At 56.4% G+C, this 11,684-nt stretch overlaps 3 protein-coding genes across 3 annotated transcripts; 1 reads left to right on the top strand and 2 right to left on the bottom strand.

The window, feature by feature from the left end:
• Positions 1-124: 124 nt before the first annotated feature.
• On the bottom strand, positions 125-2,191 carry E0L32_005193 (uncharacterized protein; the record flags this gene model as incomplete). Its single annotated transcript, XM_031139688.1, has 3 exons — positions 125-1,308; positions 1,369-1,727; positions 1,791-2,191. 3 exons carry the CDS (start codon positions 2,189-2,191, stop codon positions 125-127), a joined length of 1,944 nt encoding a protein of 647 aa, XP_030996509.1.
• A 1,378-nt stretch (positions 2,192-3,569) lies between these two features.
• On the top strand, positions 3,570-4,538 carry E0L32_005192 (uncharacterized protein; the record flags this gene model as incomplete). The annotated part of the gene is made up of 2 exons (XM_031139687.1): positions 3,570-4,278; positions 4,345-4,538. 2 exons carry the CDS (start codon positions 3,570-3,572, stop codon positions 4,536-4,538), a joined length of 903 nt encoding a protein of 300 aa, XP_030996508.1.
• A 2,464-nt stretch (positions 4,539-7,002) lies between these two features.
• On the bottom strand, positions 7,003-7,866 carry E0L32_005191 (uncharacterized protein; the record flags this gene model as incomplete). Its single annotated transcript, XM_031139686.1, has 1 exon — positions 7,003-7,866. One exon carries the CDS (start codon positions 7,864-7,866, stop codon positions 7,003-7,005), a length of 864 nt encoding a protein of 287 aa, XP_030996507.1.
• Between the last annotated feature and the right edge of the window lie 3,818 nt (positions 7,867-11,684).

Genomic DNA, 11,684 nt, shown 5'->3' with positions numbered 1-11,684 from the left:
CTCGAGAGATCGACTTGCCTCCCTTCTCTGCCTCCCTTGACCTGCAACGGGTTAAAAGAAAAAGTAATGATACGATATTAAGATCCCATGCAGCTGTGTCCCCGTAGAGGGCCTGCTCAGACTCTCAACAGACGCGGACGCCGCAGACCTCCACCCCCTTGCCTTCGACGTACGCCCTCCGGAGGAAGTACCTAGCCGTCAGCTCTCGGACAAACGCAGCGTCCTCGTGGCTCCACACGTCCAGGCCCATGTTGTTCAGCGCGTCGCTGTCGACGCGCACCCGGCAGGGGTGCAGCAGGTCCGACTCGTCCTCGCCGCCGCCGCCGTCCGACAGCAGCGCAGAGTCCTCGGGGCTGTCCGCGCCGTCGCCCGCGGCGGCGGCGGGGCTCATCTCCAGCTCGTCGTCCTCGTCGGAGCTCTCTACGATGTCGGACAGGACGGAGAAGAGCTGCGTCGTCAGCCGGTGAAAGTAGGCGATGATGGCCAGCTCCGTCTGCGCGCGCTCCTCCTCGTCTTGCGCCTCATCGGCGCCGCCTTCTGTTGTCCGTCGGGCCGTGAGGGACGACACGGAATCGACTAGCGCTCCGCCGCTCGAGAGGCTCATGATGCTGCTCCTCTGCGGCATCGACGGCGCCAGGTCTGCGAGCAGGAGCGCATCGTGGGCCGATTCCTCGGCCTCTTCTGTCCGGCGCTGTTCCCCTGCGCTCGCCCACCACATGAAGCCGCTGTAGGCGAGGGCGGCCCATGTCGATGGCTCAATGAGCTTCTCAGAAGCATCCGCAATCATGACTGCGTCGTCGTCGTCAGACGCAAAGGTGCTGAGGCCAGACGAGGTGGACGGTCGCGCCCGGTGAGTATTTGCAGGCTCGCGCTCCGACGATGTGGCATTTGTCTCCAGGGCTGCTCCGCTCGAAAGCCGCGCCAGGCCGGACTTGAGAGTCTTGAAGCGGCGTAGATCTCGCTGCGTTGCTTTCACTACTACCCCCTTCGGCCGTTCCACGGATGGCCAGACTCTTTCCTTGGCGTTGGCTGAATGTGCCGGTGGCATGGTGATCAGGACGTCCCACAAGTCATCCTTGGAGGCCAGGATGCTATCAGTAGTGCACGCTATCCAGCCCGACGAGGCATCATCTGCCATACCCGTGTCCGCTGAGTCTCGCCGTTTGGAGGCAGCCTTGTCTTCGAGCAAGAAAGGGATATCGTGGACACCGATGGTGAATAGCGGCCGCATGCGCTGCGCCGGAGCAGATGTTTCGAGAAGATCAAGAACCGACAGGGGAATATTAGCAAGAATAGAAATATTATACACTGTCAGGGCGTTGTTAGCATGATGGCCTGGCATCATGGCGAGAGGGCTATGATTCTTACCAAAATTACACGCCTCGTGCACCGGTGCATGTGTCGAGATCAAGATTCGCTTGCGAAGCAAGGCGGCTCTGTGGATGGGGAATATCAATGGGCCAAAGGTATCGAGCAATGCCGTCAAGCTCCAGGCGGGATGGAACGGCGACAGCCTGTGGCCCGGAGGAATCAACGCCGTGCCGTCAGAGGCGGATCTCTTCCTAGTATGACCCTTGCCAGAGGCTGGCCGCGATGGAGCAAAAGTGACCGAGGGAGAGCTCAGCGGCGAGTCGGAGGGCTGCTGCTGCGCAGGGGTTTCTTTGGCACCATTCGTCTCCCAATATCGCTCAAGGTTCTTGGTCTGCTTCTTATCCGCGACCAGTTGTCTACCAGAAGGGCGAAGTTAGTGCATACGGCGCAATTGAAGGGGGGATGACGGAGAGGCATACGCAACCATCTCTTTCAGGCCCTCGGCGTGTCTCCATGCTCGGCCCAGCCGCCCGTAGCTCAAGGGGACGAGCACACCGACGGCGATCATGCGCGCATGGCGGCTCTCCTCGTCATCGGTGGGCTTATTGACGAAGGCGCTCAGTCCAGCATAGCCTTCATCGTGGACGAAGTATATCAAGTCATCTGGAACAGCATGCAGACCGGACGGCAAGCTCTTGTATTCAACGACGCCTTCTAGTTCGAGGCCCGGCACAGCGCGCTTCCAGGTGATGGTGTAGCCAGCCTTTACATCAAAGTCGATCAGGAACAGGGCGGAGATGGGTGGTAGGTCAGGGAGAATGTTGGGGCCGGCAGGCAGGCGGACAGACAAGGGCGGCTGCCCCCTTCGCGATGCAGCCATATCTCCAAAGGTGGGAAGATTGTCGTCGAACTGCGATGTCTGTGCTTGTTTGCTGTGTCAGGGGCTCGCCATTGAAAGGATCGTGAGGGCAGCAGAGGTCCTGCGGTTCGGGCAGCCCGGTCGACAGAAAGGTAGATATCAGGCCAGTGCTGGGTGAGACTCGAATTCGATGAGACCACCTGCAGCTTCCATCACAGGATATAAAGTCAAGCTCTCAAGGTGCCGGTTCGGCACGGTCCCTCATTGTCAGAAGCCTAGACTGGACGAAGCTGGCAGGCTAGCAAGCCATTCCAGACTACTTGTACCTAGGTAGACGTTATCAGATACCGGCGATTAGATAACATAGCGCTGGAGTTCTGCTACATCTGCCACGTGATGTCACTGTAACATTCCTTTAGGTAGCAGGCCCAGCTTTCTTCAAAGTCTGGATGGAAAAGATCAAGAAGAACCATCACATGCTTGAGATGCTTGATATGTGGTCTGCCAAGACAACTGACAACCTCTAATCATCTCCTTGCGGAGTATATGCTCCTCTTTTGGTCGATAAGTGCGAATATATCATAATCATAATAGATCCATTGGCTATAGGAGGTATCAATTATGATAGAGAGCATTGAACTTGAAAGGGCACCTACAAGTACAATTACAATCCACGACCCCACCGAATCTTCGCTGAAGCAGCACTGGAGCACTGGAGGGCCTTCAATGTTGAGGGCCCGCTCCGGCGTGTTAGTGCTGTGGCGCCCCCGCCTTGTCGAGGAAAAAACGTGCTGAAAGCCCCCCAACCAAAAGCTGTCACCTCGGCACTTTTCAGCTTCCACGCCGTGAGAGCAATTTCACAGGGAGAAGAAAAAGCTGCCCCGTCCCATCGTGAGTGGAGTCTGGCCCAACCCTTCCCAGCCAATCGACACCGCCAGTTGCAAGTCATGACCTTCTGTGTGGGAGGAGCAGTGCATCATTTGAGCTTGAACGTGATCTTCAGCTGCTGATGATCTGCCTCTTCCAGTACACCCTTTTTTTTTCCCTTTCGTCGTCGGCCGGTCTGCCCTTTTGACGAGTCTTGAGGTCCCAGGGCATTCCTTTTGACAACTCTTATAACCCTGCCAGTGATCCGCCGCCGACAACGCTTCTCTCTGTCGCTCTCGTTCTCCGCTCTCTCATCATCATCAAAGTCTTTCCAGGTGTGCGCAATTTGGTGTGCGCCCTGTCAAAGTGGCCAGCTCAGCCTCGCCATCGACCCCGGCGGTTCATTGAAGAAGCCGAGAGAGGAAGAAAAAAAAGCAAGGGCAAACTTCTTTAGCATCATCAGCATCTCTCGTCTTGGCATAGAATTTGGAGCAGCAGGGGTACCCCGCAACCCAACTTGGATTCTTTCACGATGTTTCAATACTTGGGCTACTTCTTGGTCGGCTACACCGCGCTCACCGTCGCTTTCTACATGCTCTCCTTCGCGGTCCCCAAGGCGGCCTTTGCAGCCCGCCTGCTGGCCTCGTACCTCTCTCTCGTCATCTGCGCGCTCTACGGCGTCTTCGCCTCCATCGTCCTCCGCCTCACCGGCAACTGGCAGATCTCGCAATGGGCCACCGCCCGCTCCTTCAAGTACGTCATGGCGCTCACCACGGGCATCACCTTTGAGATCGACGACCCCAACGACTACCTGGGCAAGACGCGCCCGGCCGTCTTCATCGGCAACCACCAGACGGCGCTCGACGTCCTCATGCTCGGCTGCATGTTCCCCAAGTACTGCAGCGTGACGGCCAAGGCCCAGCTCAAGAGCACGCCCTTCCTCGGCTGGTTCATGCGCCTCAGCGGCAGCATCTTCCTCGACCGCGCCAACAGCAAGGACGCCAGGGAGGCCATGCGCGGCGCCGCCGAGGCCATCCAGGGCAACCGGCAGAGCGTCTACATGTTCCCCGAAGGCACCCGGAGCAACGCCAAGGAGCCCATGCTGCTGCCCTTCAAGAAGGGCGCCTTCCACCTAGCTGTCCAGGCCGGCGTGCCTATTGTCCCTTGCGTTGTCGCCAACTACAGCCATGTTCTGTCCATTAAGGATATGGTCTTCCGATCCGGCAAGATCCCCGTCAAAGGTAAGGCTTTACGATTCTTGAATTTGGCTTCACGTCTTTAAATCGGTAGGCTAATGAGATGCACAGTACTGGAGCCCATACCGACCAAGGGTCTCACTGCTGATGATGTGAGCGAGCTCACCAGCACCACCCGGGAGCTCATGCTGAAAGAACTTATCAACCTGAGCGCCAAGGCGAAAGGCCAACCAATCCCTATTCCGGCTGGTTTCGGCAGCAACGGCGCTACCAAGGCCAGCGGCGTTGATGTGAAGACGCGGTGAGCGCAGTTACTACCAAGACTTACCAGGGTCCATTCTTTTCCGTGGGAGAAGAGGAGGAGAAGTCACGCCGTTCCGGTTCGCGAGAATCTCTGGCAAGATCAGGAACGAAGGAGGCTGATATGGAGGCAAAGCATAGCTAATAAAGCGGGATTCTGCGTCCCAAAACGAGGGTTGTATAGACTTCCAAGCTACATGCATGGGAGTGCCCGGAGAATGCAGAGAGACAAAAGCCAGCGGGAGCATTACCATTTGATACCCTCTGATAGAACCATCTGTTTGGCGTTGAGATGTTTCTGGAATCATCATTTGCGGAGGGAAAGTGAGGTGGAGATGGATCGAGAGAGAGAAGCACGCAGATAGATCCAGACCCCGTGTCCCCCCTTCACGGGGTTTCAGATACCATGCAATACGAGATATCGCATTCCATCCTTGACCTCTCGAGAGCGGCAATGTCGTGTTCAGGGTCTCGGAACATAAGTCTGGTACGCAATGGCGGATGGTGGAGACGTTCCGGGCCGTCATAAGCTGCAGGCCATTGTCTTTTCACGTTGCAAGGCGCCAGTTTGCTTTGCTTTTGGTTTCAGGAACGAGAACCTTTGTGTATAATGTCCCTCTGCCTCTCTCGGCACAGCGCCTGCAGAGCGTGTCACTGCTGACACGAGGAGAGCCCCTTGGCAGGGCGGGGTTGAAGAAGGGCCCAACAGTCTGCCTGAGCACAACGCGAACACGCACACACATTCACACAGAACGGGTATCCGCATAGCGGACCCGGGAAGCGAGGTCTAGGGAAAGGGCGGGCGAGACACGCATAGAAACGAGACTCGTGCCGGGCAACTACTGTCTGCCCCTTTGCTTTTTTCTTTTCCTTTTTCCGCCGACCACCATCACCCATGCCCGGGACGGGAAGATGCCCTTCTGCACCACCTCCGGTTAAGGCTTGTGCGGGCATGTGCTGTGCTCCCCAACCGTTTGTTGGGGTTCTGTCCAAGGCATGTTCTGTTCTTGTGGTGTACACCGGGTAAGATCCAAAGGAGGAGGGATGTCTGTCTCGGGTCAACGTGGTGCGTGCGTGCCCGCCCACGGAAGTACCCGGTGTACTGCATATCTGTGGCGTCCCCTTCTGTGGATTCCTGCCCGGTAGCCAGCCATTTTCTTTTTTTTCTTTTTCTTTTTCTTTACGGGAGTACTTTGCCGACGGAATGGCGGAGTGATGGAGAGAACCGACTTTGTGAAGCACGACTGGGCTGCACCTTGACCGATTCTGGGAAAGGGGGGGCGACATCGCTCAGCGGGATGTGAGTGGTGTCGTCTCTGTTCTCCGGGTCACTTCTGCAGCGTCCTTCGTACAACTGGTATCTTGCCTTCATCAACGCGACCGCCCGGCCTGAAACCACGGGATCCCACAGGTCCAGGAGCCGTCCTTCGTTGTGCTGGGAAGCTGATGCGAGTTGGTCGTCGTGACGTACTACAGAGCTATATCGCTTATTCGAAACCTATATGTAAACGGGGAATAAGCCAAGCCTGCAGGATTTCCTGTCACTGAGCAATGGGTTCACACACACACAAGTACACACAACCTCGAGACTAACCCGGGTTCCGAATGACGACAGTAATATCGGCCGGTCTTAATATGAGGAAAACCCTGGCATAGGTTGGCAGCAAAACCGGGGATTTGAGCAAGACGATGACCAATATCACTTGCTATTATTCATTTCCTGAATTAACTCGACATTTGCCTCTCTAAGTAATATGAGAGTGTGAGAAAAGGGACTCGGATGTGATCGACAGAAATGTGCCACATCGTTCTGTAGAATCAAATATCGCCACAAGCACCCAGCCACACTCGCGTTGCCTCCTCCGTCGATCCATCGTGATCTCGAGCAAGCTTGGTTTGTAGTTTATTCGGTGCCCCACGATGCTCCAGTCTCTTTGTTTCAAAGCATTTTTCATTGCGCCTGGATATGATCCTAGAGAAGAAGAAAAAAAGTATGTACATGAAGATCAGGACTCGACCAGAGGGGACCTCGTCCCTTGATTACAATCCATTCCTCTCCTGTCCCTCACGTCCCTTGATGATGTGAACTTGGGTGACAAGTGCCCGAGAATTACTCCCCGCTGGATGCTTCTCCGTGTCCTCTCCTTTCGGGGTTGCTCCAAGAAAAGTGACAGATCCATCGTGCAGTTCTGTTTCATGATCATAATGAGCGTTAAAAAGGCCGTAAATATGCCCAAACCCCAGTTACTCCACGCCACTCACTCGACCACCTCATAAAGTCCACCGCCGGGGTTCTGATTAATGCCTCTGCAAGTATGCCAGTCCGTTGTTCCGTGATTCTCCTCGTTCTCTCGACGACAACAAGGCCGAACAGAAAACGTCCAATGAGAAGAAAAGAAAAGGGGAGAGAAAAAAAAAAAGAGAAAAAAGAAAATGATGAAGGAGGTGTCAGTACGATGCAGACCACCCTCAGACCAGGGCCAGGGCGCCGAGGATACCAGCCAGCAGGGCCACGGCGGGAGGCTGCTTCGCCTCGGCGGCGTTGGTGACCTGGACGGGGGCGCTGGCCGACGTCGCGGCGCTGGTGGTGGTGCGCGTCACGGGCTGGGTCACGGTCGCCGGCGGCTGCGAGCGGGTCGAGTAGAGCGTGCCGTTGACGGTGACCCAGGTCTCGGGGTACTCGGTGACCGTCTCGGAGTTGCCGACCGTCACGGCGACGGTGTAGTCGACCTCCTTGGTGCGGGTGACAGGGACGACCTCGGTGACGACGTACGACTTGGACACGGTGACGTGCTTGGTCCTGGTCTCGGTGCGCACCTCGGTCGCGCCCTGCACGACGGTCGTGTAGGTCGTGACCGGGCAGGTCGTCGTGACGTACGTGTCGACCGTCTTGTAGGCCGTCGTCATCGACGTCACGTAGACGTCCACCGTCGTCGGCTTGGCGACCTCGACGAGGCTGGTCGAGGTCCAGGTGATGGTCTGCACCTCGCCGCCGATCGTCTTGGTCTCCGTGACGGGGCAGAGCGTCGTGCGGGTGCTGTAGGCCACCTCGTGCGCCGTCTCCGTCTTGGCCGGGCCGGTGACGGTCTGGTAGATCGTGGTCGGGACCTGGGTCTCACAGACGCTGGTGGTCGTGTAGGTGGTGTAGTAGGTGGTCCCGGGCGCCGTCTTGGTCTCGGTCACGGGGCAGATGGTCGTGTAGGAGACGGCCACCTGGGTTGTGGTCGTGATGACCTGGTAACCGCCACCGCCGTGCCCTCCCGGGTGGCCGCGTTGGACGTTGGCAGCCAGGGCCGAAACGGCCAGGCCGAGCAGCGAGAATGTTGCCTTCATGGTTTATTTGGGGGAATAGATAGATGGTTCCGGTATCAAGCGAAGGAGTTGGAGTTCAACGAAGGTCACCGACTGCACGGAACGAGAGTATATAAGTAACCTTAGCGAAGGAGTTACTTGCTCTGGCAGGCCTACAGGAGGTTGGCTGGGAGATGCAGACTGAGGACTGGGTTAACGGGAAAAGGAAAGGAAGAGGCTGGAGAGGATGGGAGAACAACGTCCGTTTATATGCAGCAACTGGGCCAGGCCGGACGCATGGCAAGGTTGTCCAAGAGACGAATGGTAGCGATGACATATGTGCCTTGCACCACCGTCCAGTGGCCGGGCCGCACGCCCACTCGAGTGCATGACGCTAGAATGGCTGGGTCGAGCAGACCAGTCTGCACGAGTGACGATAATTCCTAGAAAGTGATCGGCTGTCAAAGGTCCCAGGGTCGGGCACTCGTTCGCAGAGGGGGTGACACGAAGTGGGGAGTGATTCGATGTGGCCACCAGAAGCAGGTTGCACCTTTCGGACAAGACCAAGTCTAAAGGAACGACGACAGGAAGCATCCACCTCGTCACATACCTACAACGTTCTTGTCCCCGGCACAGACACCCCGGACCAGTGAGATCATATCTGAGCCAAGAGGCTGACAACGCAGGGCGGCAGAAGGGAGGGAGAATGCCCGGAAGACGCGAGGGCAGGGCCCTGGTCTGATTACCTTGGGGAGGACGGCCAAAGAGCATAGTAGACAACATAGCTTTTGTGGTTCACTGGAGAGGGGGTGGTTGGGTGAAAGACTAGCATGAAGGCATGTGTACCTGCGCGAGAGAAGGAAGAGAAGACTGGGCAATAGACTACCTTACTGCATGTTAAAGCTGAGTGTACAACTGAGCATGTTGAGGTACCAACAGCATCACCGGGGCCGTATCCTGGGAAACCTCATGTACCTGAGCATAACGGCAAAGAGACAAGAAGGTTGGGAATCCCCGTTTAAGCCACTTACACGGGGACCAATGAGAGCCAAGGGAGGCTGATCGTCAGATCAGACCCGGCTCCAGTGTATGCATGTTGTGTGGCCCAACCCTGTCAATGATGTCTTTGAATCCTTGACAGTCGCTGACCGAGCTTTGCTATTCTGTTCATGACAGCAGGGTTTGGGTGGGCAGTTCACTGACGCATGTGTAAGTCGCCTCCCCTCAGGCCGTCCATATGTTGCGATGGCCGAGAACCTGTCTATCGGGGCTCAGTTCGCTGAAACTATGGCTAGTCGAGAGCATCTTGAGGATTACGGCTCCTCAGCTCAACTAAAGACATGCCATGTTGGGTGCGTAGCCGTGCCCCTGTTGATACCTATTCTGGGCTGTCCGTCTTCTTGTACAAGCCCATCCACACAAGTACCCGTTAGCCCCAACCTGAAACGCCGTCTCGCTAATCATCAGTGACTTGGCATCAGTGAGTGCCTGGCCATGTATACATACACACGGAGAGGTAGGGACGGACGTACTCGGTAAGGAACGACTAGAAGTACCAGAGGGAATCAACAACGAATGCGGCGGGTGTTTAGGATGGCGTGGACCCAGAACAAGACGCTGCTCCTTGAAGAATGGCGATGAACGGACTGGACATCGTCGTATTCAATCCATATATGCTGCACATAATATCTTTTGACGAGGGTTTTCATCTAGAAAAGAAGAATGAGTGAGGGAAAGAGAAACCTGGATTGATGTCTGGGGCGGTGCTTGGATCGCGATTCAGTTCGACGGCTCGGATCTTTGGCCTGGAGGAGCAGGGAGTCGATGGGTCGCGACCAGGGGGCGGATGCCAATTCAGGGAAGTAGTGAAAAGAAGAGCAGGCGTGGCAGAGAGACGGGACCTGGTGTTTGCGTATCGACGCTGGAGCTTTGCGGTCGAAGGTACCACGGTACCTCCTCGAGAGACAGGATCTGCACGAGGAAGCAGGGTTTTCGGCTTGAAGCTGCAGCAACTCTGAAGAGCCACACCCAACACGCAGCCAACGAAAACCGCAGAAAGCCGCTTTGCCAAAGAAAAGGAAAAACTTGCTTTTGTGGCGGTGGGAAGATCGGGGGGGCGAGGAGCCTGGCAGACAAGATGATTCGAGTGAGTCCAAGAGTTTCTCTCCCATTTGGTAAAGCAATAAGCGCTTCACAGTCTCACTCACTTATTCCACCACCAAAAGCGAACCAAACCATGGACAGATTGGCAGGTAGTTACAGACAGAGGCATGGAAAGGAGGGACCGAATGAGCGAGCGAGTGAGCCAAGAGCGTTCTGCACGGCTCTGGTCATGATTCGATTTCGAACCAACACTCGACTGTGCTGCATGTGCTATTCGTGCTCGTTGGCGTGTGTGCGATCGGCCTCAGTCACTCGCGTGGCACGGAATGGCTGGATCGTCAGACCTGGCTTACAGCAAGCTCCCCCCTCCTCATCACGTACCCACCGCCGGGCATCTGGCCTGCCACGACATTCTCGCGAGCCGCTCCGAGTCGGCCATCTCAGCCTGCCCCAATATATGCGCAATATACACAGAGCGTCACGGTTGGCAGGGGCGCATCATCATTGTGCAGGGCAGAAAAAGAAGGGCGGTGCTGACATGCTCATGCTCACGCTCATGCTCATGCTCGGGGTACACCAGGCTCATGCCGTCATGCCAACCGTGCACGCTGGACCTGATCCTTGGATGCATGCATCTTCCCCGGCCCGCCCTGTAACTATGTTTACTGTGTTGGGGCAGACCCAGACCCGACAGCTGTGATTCCCTTTTCTACCTACCTCTGTGCGATCACCCTCGCCAAGGAGCCTGAGTGATCTCGAAATAAGCATTCCCCGCAGTGGGTTAAGACATGCTAAATCAAGGCACTGTTGATTTAGCATCTACGCCGCCTGGGGGAGCTCCTCCGTCGTTCCCTTCTGAGGTAGGTACATCCTCTTTCTTGCCCGCGTACTCTTCAGTCATCGTCCCCGGCACGCGACCGAGACTGGAATGGGCCATTGTGCGGCCCGAACTGAGACAGATCAGCAGCAGCCCTGGAGGTCTAGGTCTGCGGGTGGAGGAGGTGACGACAGCCGCTTTGCTTGACGCCCGCTGCAGATGCAAGCCATGCAAGTGCAATTCAACCCCAGGCCTGATCTGCTCAACAGACTTGTTGTTGTTGTCTGGCTGATGCCCCCTCTCTGGCGTCCGTTGCCGACCGTACCGTGCCTCCGAAAAGAGCCCAGACATGCCGGGATGATTTGTGTGTACGGTGGGGAGCCCGCATGGAGTAGGTATGTACATCAAGTCCAAGTTTCCTGATTCTCGTCCTGAGGCCTGGTCCTGGGCTCTCCCAGCATCAACCAGCTGGTTAGTGGCTTGGGACGCTGTGTTTACTGGCCAAGCTGGCCAACCTCCCAATTGCCCCCCTGGTCCCAACGAGTGGCTTGTGCCTCATCCCCGACCAATGGCGGTCTTGACGCCGCACATCCCCTTCCTAGACAAGCCTAGAGCGACGTGAATAGAAAAGCGCGCTGTCGTCTCATACATCCATCCTTCTGGCCATGCCGGCGACTGTCTGCATGTGCGGTACAGGAGATCGAGATCCTTCAGGTACAGGTGCCGACTTGCCGCTTGCTGCCGTGTGACCGGCTGGGCTACCTATCTTCTCAAGCCAAGGGCGAGCAAGGCATCGAACAGCACGATTCATCACGAGAGGCTTAGTCCCTTTACACAACGAGCCTTGACTTTCCAAGGCCGGAGATGTGATGTCATTGTCTGTCCAATTCGAATAGCTCTGCAAACACAGTGCCCCATGACTTACAAGGAGATTCAATGG

The sequence above is a fragment of the Thyridium curvatum genome (assembly GCF_004353045.1).
Source record: "Thyridium curvatum strain D216 chromosome Unknown NODE_26_length_443329_cov_82.569921, whole genome shotgun sequence".
Lineage (NCBI taxonomy): Eukaryota > Fungi > Ascomycota > Sordariomycetes > Thyridiales > Thyridiaceae > Thyridium > Thyridium curvatum.
Note: the sequence above shows the minus strand (reverse complement) of the source record. Positions and strands in the feature narration are given on the sequence as shown.